General features: G+C 36.8%; 1 protein-coding gene across 1 annotated transcript; it reads right to left on the reverse strand.

The window, feature by feature from the left end:
• Positions 1-4454: 4454 nt before the first annotated feature.
• Positions 4455-21405, reverse strand: LOC148854807 (ubiquitin receptor RAD23c-like). The gene is made up of 12 exons (XM_088984619.1): positions 21077-21405; positions 16466-16627; positions 14818-14871; positions 11330-11394; positions 11171-11236; positions 10691-10871; positions 9270-9419; positions 9129-9194; positions 7402-7449; positions 7208-7314; positions 7016-7085; positions 4455-4794 (listed from the first exon to the last, which is right to left on the reverse strand). Exons 1-12 carry the CDS (start codon positions 21140-21142, stop codon positions 4678-4680), a joined length of 1152 nt encoding a protein of 383 aa, XP_088840745.1. The 5' UTR covers positions 21143-21405; the 3' UTR covers positions 4455-4677.
• Positions 21406-22701: the final 1296 nt, after the last annotated feature.

Raw genomic sequence — 22701 nt, forward strand, 5'->3', positions numbered from 1 at the left:
TAGGTCCCGAATGCTCCCTGATCCAGTGGGATTGAGAATCTCTTCTGGTGGTGGTTTCTTTTTGCCTCCCACGAACTCAACTAGATGGTGATGACGAAGGATAGATAGGAATTGTGCCTTCCATAGTAGATAGTTGTTTAAAGTCAACTTGATTGGCAGATAGTGCATCACTTTCTGTATAGTTGGTATGAAACTTGTAGTAGTCGAAAATTTGAATTCACCACTGATGATTAAGAAGCAAGGATGAATATGAATCAATTGATGATTGATCAACCGTCAGTTCCTTTGTATTTATAGAAGTGCATAAGTTTGAGCCATACAATGATGCAAATACAGAGTTAAAGATAAACAAAAACACTGCCATGATAATCTACAAGGATAAGCCTATCATGATAAGCTTATCGAGTGGAACTCGAAACTCTTATCACAATCCATATCTAATAGAGTTAGATCTGGATACGTATGTTTTGTCACTGGGCCAATGACTTGGAGACTCAATTTACTCCAGTAGATAGGGTTGTTCATAAGAATGCCCAACCCGACCAAACCGACCAACCCAGACCGACTGAACCCGAATCGGTCGGGTTTTCATCCGTACTGGTCGGTTTCGGGTTGGGCACATACATAAACCGAAATCTCGGGTCCGAACCGAACTAGTATTCTACTAGTTTTGTAGTTCCTACTTCCTAGTTTGAGTAGTTTCCTAATTCCTACTAGTCTTCTACTTTTAGACTTCTACTAGAACTAGAACTCTAGAAGGCCCATTAGGCAATTACAATTAGAATTCAATTAGGTGTCCTTTTTTAGTTTTTTACCTAGATTAGAATTTAGAAGGTTTATAAATATTTATTTTATTGATTTACCTACCTAGATTTACCTAGTTTTTTACTCTAGAAGGCCCATTATTAACACTTGTTTTTACATGAAGAACTTATTGATTTTATTCTTTACCTGAATTAAATTTAGATTTATCTTGGACTTTTGAATATCAAATTATCAACTAATTCAGATTTTATTTAGCTTTGTACAGGAGCAAAACCGAAACCGACCCAACTCGACTCAAATCAACTAGGTCGGTTTGGCCCGTCAGTGGGTCGGTTTCGGTTCCCACCTTAGCTAACCCGACCAGGTCGGGTCGGTTAGGAAAATCCCAAAAAAACGACCCAACCCGACCCGTGAACACCCCTACCAGTCAAGTAAGGCTTGGTTGAACTCAATTTCATTGCGAGAAGTATGTACAAATGCTCCAAAACACATGCCACTGTTATATAAATTCACAGAGTGAGTCGTGAAAAATCTACTAGAGAGAGAGAGACCCAATTCCTTGGGTTCCTCTAGTGATGAGTGTTGTCATTCCTTGGAGAGACCATCTCATCCTCCCGGTTACGATTCTCCCAATCTCAAGGTAGAAGACAATAAACAATTTATTCTTTTGAATGATAGTTTTGATATTTTCAAAAATTTTAAGCTGCACATACCAACACGTTATCAGATAACTGACAGTCAAATTGGTTAACGATAAGAACTAACTTGACACTTTGGATAATGCAGTGACACATTTGAAAGTTTGGGCACTAACTTGACACTACCTCTAAAGTTTAGGGTACTAAAGTGGATTTTTCCCAAAAAAAAAATTAAAATCAACCTATTTGCATTCCCATATATATACATCACCAATGTAAAAATGTAAATGAAATTTGTATTGCAACCAACACACAACCTCAATAAATTTGCAATGGTGGTCAGAAAGGAATACAACCAGAATATACAACCAAAATGCTTGCTTTCTTGCAATGCTGAAATTAAATTCTCCAACAGTGAGATTTGTAGGCTGGACATAGCAGCATTTCAACCCAAGAATTTCTTTAGAAATATGGGTTGAAATGCTGGTAGGGGTGGAATGAATCCTGCTCCACCCTTAGAAATCTTAACTCCACCCTAGGGGTGGAATGAATCCTAAACATGCATTGATGCTAAATCCACGGGCAGAATGTGGTTTATAAGGGGGCTACTACTAGACTAAGACTAGGAGGTGGCAATGGATCATAACGGCTTAAATAGGGATGGACATGAACGTACATACACCGCTTTCCACATAACTAAGAAATGGCCACATATGTTTTCCAATGCTACGCTTCATTTAAAAAATAAAAGATAAAGAAAATGTGCTAGGTTTGACTGTTTGGGCATATGATCGATGCAAATGCATTGTAGCCCATGAAAGCTAAAAAAGTACTGTAACCTACACATCCAGAATATTATGTGGGAAATCCATTTCAAATTGGGTTCAATTTGGGCGAACTCAGATTGTGGTTGTTGTTAAGGGTGTCAATGGATCGGTTTTGGATTGGATTTTGCCTAAATCAAAATCTATTTGTACATATTGGATGGGTGTCAATGGATTGACGGGTTGACGGATCAACCGCTGACCAATTCAACGATTTTTAGCCAAAAACTAGGTTTGGGATAAAATGGAACCAGTTGCTTAGACAGCTCCCAGGCCAAACAATCCAACCATCCAGGTCAACGACTATTCAAAAACATTGTTAACAATCCAATATGGGCAATGTTGATTGTTCGAAGACATTGTTGACAATCCAATCTGGGCAATCGAAAAGATAAAGACCCCATTGGGCTAGCTTGTGAATAGCGATGTTTCAACTTATGTTAATAAAATTAGAGTAGTTTAGGTTTGCTACAACACAAGAAATGTCTTTCACCAAAAGCCCCATTTTGTAGGTAAATATGCATGAGAAAGTTGGTCAATGGGTAATTCTTTCCTATGATCTTTTTTGCATTAAGTAGGGGGCCCCACGATAAAGTTACCTTTATTTTCCTGAGTTGAACTTACCCATCTCGACGTGAACAAGTAAATTTCCCACTTAAGAGAAACTTTTACAAAACATGACAGGACCATTTTATCCATTTTAATACTTATTTTTTTGTGAATAGAAATGTCATTTTATTATTTATTTAAGAATCCTGAAAATCAGAAGAACATGGGTAAGTACACTTACTTACCCAAGCCTTACCCAAATAAACTGCACTGTTACAAATGAAGAAGGCCAAAAGATAAATGCCAACTGCAAAGCGAACAAGAGCTAATGATTGGCAGTCAATTTCGATCATATATCTCACAATTCCAGCAAACCAAGCTAGATCCACACCTTGTCTAATTGCTAAGGCCTCTGCTTGAAAGGCCGAGGAAACAAAAATGAACCAAAGTACGCTGCGATGCTAAAACCAGTGCTGACTCTGATTATCACACCAAAACTACCTTTGTCATCTTTAAAGCCTCCATCTATACTGGCATTATATACTCCAGCATCTGGAGGTTACCGAAAAGAGAATGGATCCTGACGAGAGTCAGATGCATTTGTATCTCTTGAGCAGGGTCAGATTCATTCTTATCAAATGCTAGAAAAACTGAATCAGAGTGCTAATATGCACTGAAGGGGCATTTGCACATTGCACTCTTTCCAAATGGAGCCTAAAGGAAATCTAAAATGCCAACGCATTTGGTGTGGAAAGTGGAAACTAAAGTCTCAGTTTGTGTGCAATGATTTGGTATACACGCATGGAAGTACAAATAGTGTGAAAATTTGACCTACTTTTGCCTCAGATCCGACTTTGTTTTATTTGCTTGTAAGAGAAAATAAAGTGGAAGTTAAATGATGTAGCTCCTTCAAAATAAGAGGAAGGTGATACAAATGGACCGTCAGTGAACAGAAATGAGACAAAAAATTACAAATTTTGTATCAACCAAAAGCCTCATAAAATGTTTCAGATATATCAAATTATCAAGCAATAGACTTCAGACCAAAAACACATTATTGCTTGTTCAGTTAAATACCTATTTGAATGAAATTTCAAAAAATTTCCCATACCATTCAGCCTGAAATCAAGTAATTTCGATTTTATTTACTTCATTAAATGAATTCAAATTTCTGCAAACGTTGGAAAAACGACCTAAAATCCCTTCTTAATATGCTTATTGATAAATGGCCATTCTTAACAAAAAACCCCAGATGCCATTGTTATCTCTTCCTCTACTAAAACCAAACATTTGATAGATATGCAAATTAAACATTATTAACATTATTTCTTTCCAAAAGCTTGATATGAACTGCTAGGGCACTTTGAGAATAAAAAAAACCATTTTCGCTTTCCAGACAGGTGTAGTAAATACGTGAAGCTATAGCCTATAGGGGATGTTTTACTAAATGACCCAAAATAAAAAGCAGTATGGTAAGGCCAGGCGCGCCAAAGTCATTACAAATTCACAAGTCCTACAGTGAATGTCAAATCACGAATTCTTGAAGAGTTTAAATTTTCCTGTTCCTCTTTTAGCAAAAAAAATATTCCTGTTCCTCAACATTTTTCCAATGATTCTTGAATTGAATCATATGCAAACAAGTGCCAAAATGATCCAAATGCAACATTACCCGACGAACTTTTGTGAAAACATTATGCACAGTTACTCATTCCCATCCATGTATATAAATATTGTAATAACTCTTCAAATGGAGAAAAAAAAAAGAAATACCAAAGAAAAGAAAAACTACCACATTCTCCACATTACAGACTTGTACCACCAGGGACACAGGAAGAAAAGGGGAAAAAAGTTTAAAAGAAAAAAAAAAATGAAGGAAAAACCCATTTTTATTTACCCTTGCCTCATTCCTCAAACTCATGGATATGATCTAAAAGATAGTTGGCAGCCAGCTCCTCGTTCTTGTTGCAAGCAAAGAATACCTCCAGTACAAGTGCTCGATCAAAGCCCATTGCCTCAAGCTGACAAAGATACAGCATCAACACTAACATACTAATATAAACAAGTGTTCTCACAACCATTTGAAAAATCATTTTATCTTTTAGAGCTTAAAATTGATAAGCAAGGAAGGACATGTTACCAAGTTGAATTTACCAATCTAGAAAATCTACAAAGTTGAAAGTGTAAAGCAAACTACTGAAAATGGAACCAAGAAACAACTTGACACAAGGGATTTATCAGGAAAAAAAAAAAAAAACCCATCTTTCGGGATTGGCGGATGACAGATCTTTCAATGGTTATTTCTAATCAGCATTTCCTTGATGACAACCCACCTGTAACTACAATGGGTACTGAATTTTTTGCTTAACACGGTAATTCAAAGGTGCTCCCTCAAAGGGCAAAAGGATGGAATGAAATCATCACTGCTGAAAATGGCACCGGGACCTCACAGTACATTCGAGGTTCAGTTTAGGAATAGCACAACCCTTAAATAGTGATTTATCAAAAAAAAAAAAAAAACTTAAATAGTGGGTCTAATGGGTCAAATATGAACTTTGCCAACAAGCCGCCATAACCTTATAGTAAACCTCAAACTTCACTTAAAAACCGTGTAATACATCATCTATAGATTCAAAGAGGAAGTCAACCCAACTACTGATAACCAAAGGGCTAGTTGAGAATTCTCTGACCTAACACAACTCACCTGAACTGACACATCCATCAACTGCAACCATCCCAATGATATTCAATTTCTAGATGAGGTAGTTAGATTTCCCAATTTAGAAAAAAAGAGATTAAGATCCATACAAAGCATACCAATTGAAATTCATACAAAGCAATGCCAATTACCAAAAATATTACTATTAAGCTAAGAGTTGATTATTGGGACTTTGGGTCACTTGGGGTTAGGGGTGGCAATTGGACGGGTTGGGTTGGGTTTGGTTTGGTTTGGGTTGAGTTTCAACCCAACCCATCTAACCCGCCAACCCATTAATGACCCAGTTATATAAAATTAAATGGATTGGGTTCAACCCAAACTCGCTTTAACCCAATCCAACCCGCCCAAACCCATTAATCTTATGATTATGGACTTAATAAACTCTCTCTTAACAAATAAGTTGGTTGTAGCTTGGTGGTTATTGTAGTTATTATTTACATAAGTGGTGAAGGTTCAAATCACATTACATGCATGTTATTTTTACACAAGCGGCGAGCCATTTGACTATGTTCGGATTCTAGGTTTGACCGAACCACTTAGGTTCAAATTGGTCAAACCAACTTAAACCACTTAGGTTCGAGGGTGGTTGAACTGTTTAGATCTGGATCAATCTGGTCGGACCAGACCAGACCGGTTCAGTTATTGGTGGATTGACTTGGACCGAACCATATCAGGTTTGTGCACGGGTTTGGGACCGGACCAGCTGACCCAAACCGAATCAATGTAGCTAAATCGGGTCGGGTCGTGGATATTGGTTGGATGGGACGGTCCAGATCGGGCAAAGCACGCGAAGGCCAAATCATCCCACCCAAAACCGTTTTGGATTCGGGTCGACCCGGATCGGCTTGTAACGAGTCGGGTCAGAGTGTATGAATTTTGGTTGGACCGGACAGCCCAAATCGGACAGAGCAAGCGGCACCGAACCATCCTGCCTGGGGTCTATTTCGGATTCGGGTCAACCCGGATCAGTATATGTTGGATCAGGTCAGACCGCGTTGAACTGGTCCGAAATCGGGTGAAATTGATTTGGATTTATGTCAGGTGAAGTGTATTGATTCAAGACAAAACTAAATTTAGTCAATTATTAATAGAAAATGAATGCATTAATTATAAATTATTTAATTTAAATGAAGAAAATTAAAAAAATACTAAGGAATTAATACTTATGTCTATAATGGTTAACCCAATGGTTATCCACAACCCAACCCAACCCATTTAAATGGGTGGGTTGGGTGATGGGTTGATCACACAACCCGCCAAGTAAATGGGCAGGTTGGGTGGGTTCAGCGGGTTGGGAAAAATTGCCACCCCTACTTAGGGTCAACATAAATGTAGAAAGATGATGGGATAATCCAGATTCATTAGCTAGTATACTTTGTTTCAGTTGATATGAGCTAGTGTATATACATAAACAAGTGTTCATCCAACCAACAGTCGCCCCATGTTGTTAAGGATTCCCTGAAATCAGCACAAATTAACTGGCACCATAAAATCACATTCTGACAAGGTAGAAGTAAACTTACACGTTCAATGGCTTCACGCTCCTCAGGAGTGACTTGCACAGTTGCCGGGGCCATCTGTCCAAATAGATTCCTGGTAGACATTGACCAGCATATTAATAGGCATAAAAAATATGGTTTTTGATAAATAGTAGGCATAAAAAATATTCAACCATCAACTCATGAAATGAAAGCAATATTATAGACATGTCTCACCCCTCTCCTTCAACAGGTTCATTGATCAAGCGGAGGAAATCAGCCTGATGCTCTTGAATAAGCCTCATTAGGTGTGGATTCTGCTTCCCTAGCTCTTGAAGCATAGGCTACACCACAAAACAAAAAAACGTCAAAGATATTCGAAGGAAACAAAAAAAGGGAAGTACATGAAAGCCCAGAAGAAAATAAAGGACCTGCAGGATTTGGGGATTCGCCTGCACCATACCTCGCAAAGCTTGGAACTGCAACAGAGAAAATATATTATCACATACAAACTGTTAGAACAACCAAATCTTTAGATATTCTCATCTGTTTCAACCGGAGACAGGTTTGAGTGCAAATGTTAGGAGGTACCATTACCAAAAGCACAGGTTTGCAGGAACATTTCTTTTGAAAGGTAACATAAGATATTCCATCACTTAATTAGTTAATTTATTATCTTTTCCTCTTTTAGTTCCATTTGTGCCTAAAATGTTTTTTGTATTGTCATGCTTTTGAAACGTTTCCTCTAGTTTTGGGAATCAATTCACACACTTGAAAGATAATCCAAAAAATTGAAGGAATGATTAGGCATGTTGCCTAGATTGCTCATGCCATTCCTTCAAGTGAATGAAAGAGAGCCATCCAATAAATAAAATGGACAAATCATCTATAATCCCATCCTATCATCAATTTTTGATTGATCAATAACACAAATACACAATCAGGGGATACTTTTATGAAGAAAAGGGGCCCCAGCTATTAAAATGACCGGTAGCAAGAACCAATACAATGCAAAAGAAAACATTGAATTTGTTGAGAATTCCCTATGCTACTATTACTGTGATTGATGCAGTTTGGCAACATAAACCCAGGCCATGGAGAGAGTCCCATATAAGGTCAAGACTACCAATCCATTCTTGTGAGCAACGATACAGAATTCACCTTTCAGGGTACCCATTTGCATGAGCTACAGTACAAAAGAAAACAGTGAATTTTTTGATAGCTTCCTGTCCAACATAAACCCATGCCTTGGTATAATAAGGTCAAACCTACCAATCCCCTCTAGATGTCCACAATCCATCACTTTCAGCATGGACGTTTCATGATAGGCGTTTATCAAAATGCCACCATGTCATCACCAAATCAGCATTTTTCTCCTCATGTTCATCCGTACGCGTAACGTATTGATATTCACAAAAGTGGGTTTTGACGTGCAAGTTTATTCACTGTTCCGCTGATGTGGCGCCTAATGACGCCTAGTGGCACTTAGTTGTCAATAAACGGTTTATCAAGTACTTTTCTCGATTTTGAAGATAAATCAAGTACAAACGTTTATTTAATAAACAGAAACTATACCAAACACATAATAAATCTATTCCATTAGGATCAAGGAGTCTCCCTCTGTCACAATGTTGCTCTAACCAGAAGCAGAATCATTCATAAGTGCAAAGTGAAGTATTTTCATTTTGCTTGTGGCAGAGTAACGGGGTAGAAGAACTTTCCTGTGGAAATGGATAATATTATTTATCCAGTGTAGGTTTCTATGTCAGCTATGACATGCCAAGGGGGTGCATAAACATGATATTAAGCTTGTTATGTATAGTGTCTAAAACAGAATAGTTAACCATTTTATAAAACAAATTTATGCATATGCCTCTTTCTAAAGCAGCCTTATGCTTACTAAGGCACTACTTATAATCATCATCATCATCATCCAGCCTTGTCCCAGATACCAGGTTGGCTACATAAATCCTGTTTCACCATTCCATTCTATTCAGTAACATATCCATTGTTAAACAATGAGTACTTAAGTCACTATTCAATATAGAATATCTATGAGTCATATCTCACGTGGATCTCATACCCTTTATCTTGATGTAGGTACCTTGAGTGGTTGTTAAGGATTGGGGAAAAAATTAGCAGCTAGATAAAGAGGTACCTGTGGACTGTTGCGTAGAAAATCCAATGTCCCTGTACCAGCAGTAATACCCACATTGGGAAGGCCCTGTTTAACAGAAGGAAGCTCATCAAGACACCACGAATCTTCATAAAGCAGAACTTAATATATTACTTTACCTACCTGTGGAAATAGATCCAAAGGATTTGCATTGGGTCCAGAGGAAGGAACAGCTGGCTGTGCTGGTTGTGGAGCCTGTGCTGGAGGGTTTACAGCTTGACCACTGGCAGGAGGCCGAGCCACAAGAGGAACATCTGCCTGCTCAGGGATGCCCTGAAACATGCAACAGATAAAAAATAAAAGCAATAACAAATCATCAGAAAAACAATATCAGTAAAATCACAAAATAATCTGCACTTCATTTGTGATGGGAAAACAGGGGAAGGCTCCACTACAAATGCAGTAAAAATCAATTATATAAGTAACATGTATCAAGAGAAACTGTTGTTCTATCTCCCTAGAGAGAATGTTAGAATAGAAAATTACATCATTAGTACAGTTAATGGAAGAAATCAAATATCTTCCATCCAATCCCCTCACAAGTATATGTGTAAATACACCCCCCCCCAAAAAAAAAAATATATATATATATATATAGATAGATAGATAGATAGATAGATAAATAAAAGAAGAATATATAGAAGTCATAATGAATGGTCTTACAAAGGAACCCATATATAGCTGTTTAGCTTTAACAGTAGAGAAAGTATTGGGCAGGTCATTTTGAAAATATTAAAAGGAGGTGTATAAGTCATTTTCAAACTTTGGAGTAGGGTCACAGGTTTAACATGCAAACCAAAACAAAGGTGATCTCGTTAGCTTAAACTTCAAAAGAAAGGTGTTCTTACAGAAATGGAAATAAGTAGAAGAAAGAAACCCTAAACCAAGGTGCATTAACACCATGAGAGAAATCCCAGCCACATGAGTGCATGACTGACAGTCACAGAAACAAAAGAAAAAGATATTTATTCATCAATTTCAAAGAAAAGGTTTCCTTAATGACCCTATCTTGCTGGGTGAGTTATCACTAAGGAATATCTATACCTAGAAAAGGAAAAAAAAGAAGTAACCAGTGGAGTACGCTCTAACTGGCCTCTTATTGTCTTGGCAATAATGGCGGCCTTTTTTGCAATGACAAAGTAAGGTCCAATGGCCTTTATCTTGTGGGATCAACCCCAACTAATCCATAGACATGCCATATACAGTATGCACAATGAACAGAGTTCAGATCTGCCGCACTTGTCGTGTCCATTCAGTCTGTGACAGGTTCCCCATTATATGTGGTCTCACATGCATGGGTATTTACACATGTAACTATGTAATGGGACCATCTGTCATAGACTGAATGGAAGTGCATGATAATTGGTAAGGATGGCAAGACAAGTGCAGAAAATCCGAGCTTGAAGGAACAATTACCTTGACCAGAAAATAAACTTGGTGTACAAATATTAAATAAAAATAAACACCATCCAATTGATCTGAAGCTAAATTTTATCCAAGTAAACAAATGAAGCAATGAAATAAACAGAGATGAGAAGACTGACAGAATACAAATATTCAACAGCCCTCTCTGGGTTGTTGTAAGCAGCACGTAGAGCACGGACAACAGTATCTCTGTCCCAACTCCCACCACCCATATCAAGTATTTGCTTAATAGCTTCCTCAAAGTTACTTCCTGCAACAAGATTTGATGCAGCTTGGCCATAGACATCTGTTGTGCCAGCACTGCCTCAACAAAATATGAACAGCAATCAAGAAGAATAATTCATTTATGCAGAATAGAAGTTATAACTAAACATAATATGGTACAGAAAAAGAGCAAATGCTTTGGAACCCGCCCAGTTCCCATGCACGGGGAACCTGACTTTCCTCAATGTCCCCAGCAACCCTACCAATGCCTTAAGTAATATAGACAGTCATCTTGAGAATAAACCACAGAAATCCATAGTTTGGTTGCCTTTGTGCATATGCTCATGCTCATGCATATATGTTTATATGTATGTAAGACATAGAAGAGAGCTCACAGGACAGTAGTAGAAGCAGGGGTAGCTGTGACAGGGGTAGGTGCAGGTGGAGGAACTGATGGTGACCTGACAAATGAAGAAAAGTTGACCAATAGCAATATAAAGTATAATGGTACAAAGGCCACTCAAATGCAATAGAAAGTAAATGAAGAAACTCACGGAGCTGAGGTTGCTGGCGTAACTTGGGAAGTTGCTGTAGGAGGGGAAGAGGTTGTTTGTGGGGCCTGCATATGGAAGGCATTATATTAAATCAGTTCAGAAAACGACAAACTTTAAACAAGATAATTCTTCACTAATGAAGTGGCAATGCTTTTTTTTTTCTTTTCTTTTCTTCCTGCTGTGACATTAAATGTTAAAAACTGCATCTCTATCAGTTACACGACTCAATTGAAACCTCAAGAACTTGAATAAGCAATAACCTGGAAGATGTTACAGTATTCCAAAACCCTGAGTGGACCAGACAGCTAGATCAGCTGACTTAGGAACTAGGCCTCTGAGGCTCTGACTGTGCCTCAATCAGAAACTCACCCGACCCACAATCCTACTGGGATTTCTTCCAAATCAGAAACATCCCAAAATCTATTGACTTGGCCACTTAGACATTGAATTTGGTGGATCCAATTCAAACTACCCAGGACTGCAACAAATGATGACGATTGAAAAACCACTATCCATATGAAATGATATACAGAAGGGAATCAAATATCCAATCATGTAGAAGACAAGAAAGTATCAGGAGGTCACAAACAGAAGCAATATTGTAGAGCTTAAAGTTGCACTTTTATTCCATTTAGTTTATCAAAGTTACAAACTTAGACAAGGACACAAATCTCAACTTTAATATGCTCCAAAGTACAAAGGAACACTTTTTATAAGAAAATTTATAAATTGTATTATTATGTGAAACAGAAATTACAGCAGAGTAGTTATCCAAAGCACAAAGGAACATGCCTCACAGCTTGAGATGTCTCATGTTACAGACATGTTTTATGCATTAATATGAAATAGGGTTCCCATCACAAGAATAGTTGAAGATCAAAGTTCTAATCTTCAAAACAATTTTTTAATCAGTTTTGGACTCTGTAAGAATTTAACATAGTTTTCTTTACCAAGGAACAATGATCAAGGAGAATGATACTAATATGTCAGAAGGCTGGAAACCCCTCCACTCAAGTTGCTCAAATGGAAGAAGGGGGAATAAACAGAAGCTAAAATCCGACAGACTAGAAAACATAGGACTGTTATGAAGTCTTACTTTAAGGTTTAAAATAAAATCATGTTTTGCTTAATAAGAGATGAAGGGGCTTGTAGGTATGTATTATCAACAACTTCTTTGTGGCTGTTTTGAAGTTTAAGGGCAAGACTTCTATGACATGGTAATATGAACTTTTGAATAAACATTATAGAGAGTGATGTCAATGGGTTGGGTCCAGTATGGGTTTGGCTCAACTCAAACCTGACCCAAAGCAACATCAACCCGAACCCAACCTACCCTGACAAAATGAAAAGGGCCTATTGAATCCAACCCAACCTGGCCCATATATACTACACTTAATCAAACTTATATATACAAGTATATCAATGCTGCAACACTGAGTTGGGTTTAGCATGGGGTCACCTTAACCCAAAACCCAATTAACACTGAACCGACCCTAACATGACAATGTCAGATCAGTGTCAGTTTACCACTTAACCTGACCCACTCACATCCCTAATTATGGTCTTCCAATATGTAACTAAATAAGCATAAAACATCATTATGGCACTTCTGGAATATAACTTATCTGCTAATGCTATGATCTAAATCATTTATATACAATCAATTTAGCTTTTTTGTGTACACAAGGATATAATCATTCTATTAACATTTCTGTGCCGCTTCAATTAAAACCTTCCTGACAGACATAAAGGAGGTTTATCTAATGGAAGGTTAGCAGAGGGGTTAGACTTGAAGGTGTAGAAGGTCTACAGCTGAAATACAAGTCCATTACCCAACATTGGTCCCAGCTATGTAGGGTCTTGGGAGCCATACACTGGAAACTTTTTTTATCTTAAACAAATATTAGATTTGTAATGCTTGATTAAGAAAGATAATTAAATAGGAAGAAGAATAAGATCTGACATAATGGGAAGTTACAGTAGGGAATATGCAGTTCAGAATAGATAGAAGAGAGAATTTCTGATTGATGGTTGGAGGGAGTGGGGAGAGAGAAATAAGGAAAAAGGGAGAACTGTACCAATATTGGCACCTCAAAAACACACATTTAATTCAAATTATATCTCTAATACCATCCAATTAAAGGGCACCATAATTTATAGACTTGAAAGAAGTCATCCACCCTCTCTAAAACACATGAAACCTACTTAATTGAACAGTTTTGAGATTTGCTTCAAAAGTTACTTAATTCATCCAAGCTCAAAATTATAAAAGAAAACAACACAACTAAGTTATTTTTCCAGATAACCATAAATAACTATTGAAAGCAAAGGTATTTGACAATTCAAGTCTGCCTCAAGGCCCTCAACAAATGTGGCATGTGTTTTGTAAATTTCAGAATATGGAGTTATCAAGCTGACAGGGCTTCTATTCATTAAGTATGAATGATGACAGGATAAGAAACAGGCAATGCTAATATATTTTTTTCGTTCGATCATTAATGACAATAGTAAGGGATTTATTAACAATGATAAATTTAGAAACCCAAACATTCGAGAATGGTCCAAATACAAGGAACAATACACAACATGAAACTGAACCAACAAAGTTCAAATGACAAAAAACTAAAGATTCAGAAAAAGACAAAAAGAAAAGAAACATAGATAACCCTTTTTCCCAATTAACCATTGAATAAGCAATCAATTTATACAGAAAGAAAAAACAGCTCCAATCCTGCTCTGAAAAAGTTGCTTTAGAATAAATTGTTAAACCACTAAATTCTTTGCTGGATGCCCAAATTGTTCCAATTAATGTGAATTTATCGTAAAGAGAGCATTGATTCAAAAAGCCAAATACTTGTGATAATGTTTTTTTACCCATTAGGTACTTATGGCTTATGCTGGTAGAGCAAGGTGTTCAACATGCTAATATATTATTGATTTTTTGATAGATATGCTAATATAATATTGTTGATTCTATATGCTTTGTAAGATAAAAAAAGATGAAACATGTGTCTGAGAGTTCGTGTGCATGTACTCCAGACTGAAGTTAACCACCAAAATGTCTTTGAAGTTGTACCCTTAACCCACCGCATAACCAAGAATCATGAATTTGATACTATTATTTTTCTTTATCAGAATCATGTTTTGTTATTGTTTTTGCTTTTTTTTTTTTTTGAAATGGCATTAAACATAATCATTGCAAATGACACTAAAGCAACTAAAGACCAACCAAAAGTCGGTTTGTAGAGAAGTATTATTTAATTTGATAAAGTAATCTTTGTTACCAATAATTGTTTTAAGTTTTTACTCTTTCCTTGATCAGTAACTAAAAAACAAACTAAACTATAATGATAATGATAAAGATAACCTATAAAAATGATAATCATGAAGGAGAGAGATGCAAAAGAAAGTAAGTAGTGTATGGAAAAAAGATAAAAGAGAAGAAAACAGTAGCAATATAATTTTGGATACCATGTGTTTGAGCTTACCTGGCTTACGGGTGCAGCTGATACTGTTGAAGCTCCAGCAGATGAGCCCTTGTTCTAACATGATTTCAGCACCAAAATCAATAAGTTTAGCTTTGACATTAATAAGAACATAGTTACCAAACTAGATCTGAAGAGGATTAATTGTGGACAATTTTTTGCAGAATGTAAATAATAGAATAAAAACAATAAAATTCTCCTGATAGCGAATAGAAACAATAAAATAAAAACCAAATCAACAATAGCCATGTGACCAGATAAGGAAATCAGAATGACTACTTTCTCAAGTTCTTCATAATGTTTGCTATCAACTCAAAAACCAAACAGTAGAACGTGGATCTCCCATAAGAAAATCAAAAGGGGCTTGCTTACCTAAATTGGTTCCATGTTCCATCTAAAACTTTGCTTGCATCCAATGGATGCCTATAACCCAGATGAGGATACTGGCACAACATGACTACGAGAAATGGGATATAAATCCCCATCTTCCAAGATCTCAGATATGGGTACAGGTATAAGTGTCCATTTTAATATTCTTGTACAATGATTTCATATCTACAAGTCATTTCTCAATTTCTACATCTAGCCAAATTTAAATAAACTTCTAATGCTCACAACTTTTTAATGGAATGATTTAGGCACATGCTTTTTTTGACAAATCAGGCAAATCCCAGTGAAAAAAACAAAGAAACCACTATTGGTTTGACAAATGTCAAATTATAAGGGTGTTTTTGACTAATCAGTATGGATATACTGCCTTGTCAAAAAGGAGATGTACCTATTTCAGTTTGTTAGTTAAAAGTGTTAATGCTATTAAATATACATTAGAAATGTTCATCAGGCGTGCATATTGTCCAGCACTAGTACATTAGGCAGGTACCATAGATGAGACTTGGCATCAGTCAAATGCATCATCTTTATATATGCTCCCAATTGATGAATAATAGTCATCAGGCAATGCAATGGATCTCTTCAATAATTGGCACCTCCTGTCCAATCTCCTATGTGCTCTCTCACCATTATTTCAACAGAAAAGCAATAGTACTTGAGATATTGTAGTTGAAATTGAACTAGACTCTTCAGTGGAAATGAACCACAATGGTAGGACAATTCTTTGACCGAACATAAAATTCTATGAAAAGACAAACTAGAACTTATCAGCAGGGTCATTACCAGACTCAACTAGAAATTTGTCAGCTAGCAAGCAGACCTTTCTCACAAAAGTCATCAACCAAAGAGAACAATAGCTGATATCAGCCAAGTTATGCATAACAGCCAATTGTTTTCAGCTTGAAATACTTATGTGTGAAAAAATACTATTTCGTGAGATCATGTTGATCTTTTTTCATATGTTATGTGAATGAATTACAAATTACTATAGGAGGGACTTGTTTTCTTCCTGTTTCTAATGCCACCATGAATCATCACTCTTTGTAGTTTGCTCTCTTTGATTTTAGCTTAATCATGCCCACCCCACAGTGAAAGTTCTGGAGGTGTTCCTGGGCAATACATCTTACAATTCATAAGCAACAAAATCTGCAAAGGCAACTTTTTTTTTTGATAAATATCTGCAAAGGCAACTTTTACATGTATACATTGTGAAAAGAAGAATTAAATTAGATGGTTGTACATAGAAAGAAAAAACTCTTACCTTCGTCAACATAATGACAAGAAAACTATTTTCAGACACTTTATTTTCATCCAATGTTGTTGCATCTTTAAGAACTTTCCCCTGGTGGATAAGCATTTGTTGTCCAGCAGGATAAACATCTGGGCCATGAACTGATTCTATGTTCTTCTTCACATCAGCCACCTACATGGGATATTTAAAAAATTAAGCTGACAGAGACCAACTAAAATTCAAGAAGACCATATACAGCTAGTACGTATGTCTTCTTTCTAAGAAGGAAAGTCATTTAACTGAACTTTAAATTACAATCAACAAATGGTCTCACAAAATACAGTGAGAAACTGTAATATCTACAGCTACTACCAAAACAAACTAATATCCCAAGAAAAGATAGAAGCAGGAGGCACCTCCCTAAGTATGTCTATTCAAGAAGAAGATAACTACTAATGCATCTTAAAACTGCAGGAAATTGTTTGAGAAAGAGGGATATAGTATGAAGCAACCGTTGAATAGCTAAATAAAGAAAATGAACCAACAAAGCATTTGATTATAAATCCTCGTTTGGCTAAAATACATAATAATAATAATAATAATAATAATAATAATAATAATAATAATAATAATAATAATAATAATTTTTAATTGGCAATACAATTTGTCGAAGCAAGGAAGAAGGGGGCCCGGAGATAGGGAACTTAGTTCATAGGAATGAAGTTGTGTATAGCCTTCCAAGGTGGTGGCTAGCATTCATGGTTGCTCAGAGGATGGTTGGGATGCTGGGGTATCTCGTCAAGCAACTCTCTCAACACCTTGGAAGGCTATACACAACATTCTCCCCCGTTTCTTTAGTCTAATCAGGTATGAAGCTTGCTCTACTTCTTCAGTTCTTTTCTGGGAAGATACTTGGGCGGGTAACCAATCCCTCAAAGATCTCTTCCCCTCTCTCTACTCTCATTCACTTTACAAAAAAGACCCAGTATCTGAGTTTCTTCCTAACCCAGTTTTTCCTTTATCTTTGTCTTGGGATTTTGGCTTTCGTAAGGGGTTAAGGGGTGAAGAATCCTCTTGCGTTTCTGAGTTACTACTATTACTTGAGTCTATTTGTTTGGATCCTACTAAACCTGACAAAAAAATTTGGATCCCCACCCCAAAAGGCTCCTTCACTTGTGCATCTTTCTTCAAATCCCTTTGCTTCAATTCTACCCCTGGGGAATTTCTTGTTAAAGAAATTTGGACTAGGCCGATCTCCTCTAAAATTGCTGTCTTCTGTTGGGAAGTGTACCAATGGTAAGATCAATACTTTGGAAAATCTGCAAAAGAAGAAATCATACTTATGTCTTTCCCCTAACTGGTGTTTTCTTTGTAAATCTCGGAATGAGGATTGTTACCACTTACTGATATCTTGTCCTTTTGTTGTAGCTTCATGGAATTGGATTTTTTGTTTGTTTGGATGTAGGTGGTTAATCCTTCTTATTTCAGGTGGCGCACACGAAGAGGGAGAATTATGTGGAAATGTATCAGAGCAGCTCTTGTGTGGACTATTTCAGAAGAAAGGAATGGCAGAATATTCCTAGAAAAGGAAAGGAATCTCCCTGAAGTGCAGGACTGCATATTGATAAGGGCAATCCATTGGATGAAAATTTTAGACTTCTTTGTTGATTTTTCTTTTGACGATATTCGGAGGTATTGGCTAGCAGTGGCTATTACTTCTTCTAGGAGGTTTAATAGAGTGGTAGAATGGACAACTCCTTCAAGGGTGTCATTAAGATGAACTTTGATGGGAGTAGTCTGGGTAATCCAGGACCTTCGAGTATAGGACGGATCCTAAGAAATAAGGAATTAAGGATAGCAACATTGTTTCCTTATATTCAGGACCAATGGGTGTGGGTGACTCCAAAAGAGCAGAGATACTAGTTGTTGTACATGGATTCAGATTGCAAACCAGATTGGGGTGGAGCATCTTTTAGTTGAAGGTGACTCACAGGTGGTGGTGGGATGGCTCTTGAACCCAGATTCTGCCATTTGGAGTTATAGAGACCAACTTAAAAAAGTGAATTGACTGACTAGCAACATGACCGTTAGTGTCCAATGGGTGAGCAGATCGGCAAATGCTATAGCGGATTCATTAGCCAAACAAAGGGTTTCTCGGGACAGTCTTTTTTGGACTACCTTGTAACTTATTCAAAATATTTTTAAGAATCTTCTTTTGGCTTTTCTGAAGAGGTTGCACCTTGTGCCTCTTCCTGGGTCACTTGTATCTCCTATGTTCTGTGATTAATACATTTCTTCATTTATCAAAAAAAATACAAAAGAAATAATATCCCTGATTTAAAATAGTCCATTTATTGCTTTAAATGGAAACAGAAGCAATGTATGAAACAAAAGTTCAGCACATCTTAATCCTATTCTAAGGGATCTCTACGCCATATACCATTGACTGAATAATCATGACAGTATGACCAGTTGAGCTGTAGTATGATATCAAAGTGACTTGAAGAAAGTTCAAGTAATAAGGCACAAAGTTAACAATTTTAGTGTTGGTAACAGAACATGCTGATATAAATCTACGATAGGCTAAAGCCCATACTTCAATTGGTTGATGTATTGCATGCCAGAATATAATGACATATTGCCATGTATTTATCCCACTTCCATACCAAGGAAAAGGGTTTCTTATTTTTGAAATGTCATTCCTAGAAAACCTGCAGACCATTATTGCATGCAAATTATCATAAATGAGGACCTCCTAGAATATCAGATATTCCAAAGGCACGGTACTTGACAGAACAACTGAACCATGAAAAAGTGGACATTTGATAAACTAATTTCACAAGAGAGTGAAGAGACTAACTGATAGAGAGAGAGAGAGAGAGAGAGAGAGAGACTGGAAAGAAGATTTTATTTGGGAGCACTGGAGCAGACATGGGACATCATCACCATAAACTGGTATGATTGACACCTATAATATGAAGAAGTGAATTTTTAACACTCTTTCCAAAATGAATGCTTGCTTATGTAGGTCTAGCTAGAAACCTTATTCAAACCTGAGTACCTGACAGTGCAACTAGAACATGATCCAAACAAGTTGGATCCAAATCATGGGTAGGGTATAAGTCAAGCATGGACATGGGCAATGAAAAGTAGTCTTATGATAATAACTTGTGTTGCTGAACCCTTCTGCTAGTTGTTTAATGAATCCAAATTATGGGTAGGGTATAAGTCAAGCATGGACATGGGCAATGAAAAGTAGTCTTATGATAATAACTTGTGTTGCTGAACCCTTCTGCTAGTTGTTTAAATTCTAAATCTCCTTCAATTGGACTTAGAAAAGGTTTCACTTCTCAGACTTACTCCCATTGTTAACCAGAAATGTTTGACTTGTCAGACTTGTTATCTTTATTATCAGCAAAAACTTGTTAGGAAATTTTTAAAAAATTTACATAAGGGTGTTTACAATAGGAATAGGTAAACTTTCCATTTGTATACAGAAGAGTACATAGGCCAGAACACTTCATTCCATGTATTCCATATAAAAAAGGGCATTACCCAATGTTGGTCCCAACTGCATTAACAATTCCATATAGGCCCCTATAATTGAATATGATGTTTCAATAATAGAAGCACCTGAGTTGGAGTAGAACGTGTGTGCTAGTGGATCAAATTAGGTCAGTTCACTAAACATGGATTTGGTACATATAAAAAAAAATGCATCTATTGTTTGACAAAATTGTCACTGGAAAATCAATTGTGCATCAGAATATCACTAATCAATATGTTGAATTTGGATATTGATCAAATTTAGAATAGTACACGCAATACTGGAGCTACTCCTATTCAAAACCAACACTAATTACCTTAATCCCAGTCCCTACATTATAAGCTTAGTGATAAATCTTCAACTCTCAGAAACCTAGTGATAAATCCAACCAGGCAAACAATGCTGCTGACAACATTATAAGCCTGGTTAAACTTCATAAAAAACCTTGGGATTTATCCTAATTGCTGACCTGAAACCTGCTCCACTCTTTAGCCTAAGGCCAATTGTTAACCCACATGTAACAATTAACAAACCGTAACATCCAAATGCATGAAACTATCAAGTATACCAAGCAAACTACTTAACTTTATTTTACTTTAGTTCATATTCTTCTGGCCTGGATGGTAAAATTGAGACAACGGTTTAATGGTTGAGATACAGAATGTTGACCAACTAAGTGACAAGTTCGGGCCAACTCGCCTACTATCTATACGTCCAAATATGCAATCCAATACATGTACAAGAAAATCTCCAATACCAGAACATCAAAACAAATCATGCAAGAAAATTGGGGAAAAAAAAGCAACTTTAAAGTAAGTGGATCATAATTTCGCAAGCCTTTTCCGTAATTCTGTAACCATGCGATCATTTAGTCCATGACATGCAAAAAAAAAAACACGAAATTCACAATAAAACAAGACAAAGGAAATTTGAAAAACCCTAATCCCCCTGACTTGTAACACAAGATTATCAGACTAAGTTAAGAAGTGCTAATCTACTGGTGGCATATCTTCAGGGCGACAGAGGAAAGATAACTTTGCATTAATAAAGATATATAAAAGAAAAGAAAAGAAAGAAAGGGTAGAGAAGAGTACAGTGTCTTCAGGCTTCACTTCGATCTCGAAGTGAGTTCCCTTCAAAGTCTTGACGAAAATCTTCATCTTCTGTGCGACTTCGTCCGTACAATTATGCTCCGCCTTCCCTTTCTCTCTACCGATCCACTCGCCGAACGCTTGACAGAAGAGAAAAAGGAAACACCTTAAATACTCACTGCTGCCAGAAAAGAAAAGGAGAAGAAGAAGACCCGAAGCTCAAGCAAGCTTCTTTCTCCCTCATTTATATTTACTAATAATTTAATAATTGTTTTCAGGATAATTATTAAACAATTTAGTTTACCAAAAGAATAAATAATTCAGAAAAAGATATTGATTCAATGTTGGGAGTTGGGACAAATACAACTGAGTTGAATTCTACCGTTGGAATAGAATCGATCGTCGACATTGATGCCTCTGAAACCTATCTGACGGTAAATTAAAAAACAAGATCGTGAAAACATCCTAATGGAATCCGGAAAATATAAAAATCTACATGTTCGCTGTCCGCAGGACTTTTATGGACCAATCTGCAGTGGTTCAGCTTTCTCGTCTAATTGATGAACGGACTGGATTGATCATTTAGTCGATAAGTCTTATGAATTTCTGTCTACGTTCTAAAGCATGGAAGATTTTCCCATGTTGTCAGGTAGCCAAGTGAGTTTTCGGGCTCAGGAGTCAGGAAGATTGCCTCTTTTCCCCCTAATAATTCTCTGACGATTAAAATCATGAACTTAAATCAGTAAACAACATCGTCTTAGATATATTGTATTGGAATCTTTTCGTCTCTAATATGAAAATATTCTGATCAGACGCTTGAATGATATTGGTCCGAGCCTTTCAGTCATCTTTATATAGTCAACTCCCTATGAAAGATTCCAATCGGATCATTTGGAATAAGGCTGAAGTAGTTGGAGTGAATGACTTATTGATTTGTGTTTTGGTGAATGTGAGGACTGAGGAGGTCGTGAGCTCCTCAGCTATTGTAGATGAAGTTGAGTCCAATTAGTCATTCGATTAAGCTACTTAAGCTGCTATCAAACGGTCCCTAATGCTTTGATCTTGTAAATTACGGAAACCGGTTGATTGGAATATCAAATTCTTCTTTTTTCTTGTTTTGATGCGAACGAGATAAGGTGTCCCCAAAAGTGGTTGTCTTCGCTCTTCACCAAATAAAGATATCCAACTCCAAGCATTGCAGAAGGCCTGGGTGCGCCCACGCAACAACCAATTCAGCAATTCTAGATTTACTTTTCGAAAAATCTGGAAAAGATCAGAAGAAAAAGAAAAAAATGGTCGGACCGTCAGAAGGCCAGAGTTTGCTCGGTCTTTACCGGCATTTTTGTCGGTCCGGCCTGACGTTAAAGCAACTTTTGCCACTGCGTCATGTATCATATGGTCCGACCATTGTTAAAGGGGAACATTTATTATTAGTACCCTGTAATTTGAGTCGAGTGACAAATTGGTCACTCAACTTTATAATGTGATAATTCAGTATTGCGAAAATCTAGTCAGTCGTTAAATCATATGTAAAAAAATACAAATGTTATTCGAGTGTCATTTAATTTTTTTTATCAATCATCTGCCAAAATCAAAACTAACCACCAAACGGCTCCGATAATTGCCTT

The sequence above is a fragment of the Nelumbo lutea genome, chromosome 4 (genome assembly GCF_056320005.1).
Source record: "Nelumbo lutea isolate HS-2025 chromosome 4, American lotus-T2T, whole genome shotgun sequence".
In the NCBI taxonomy this organism is placed as follows: Eukaryota; Viridiplantae; Streptophyta; class Magnoliopsida; order Proteales; family Nelumbonaceae; genus Nelumbo; species Nelumbo lutea.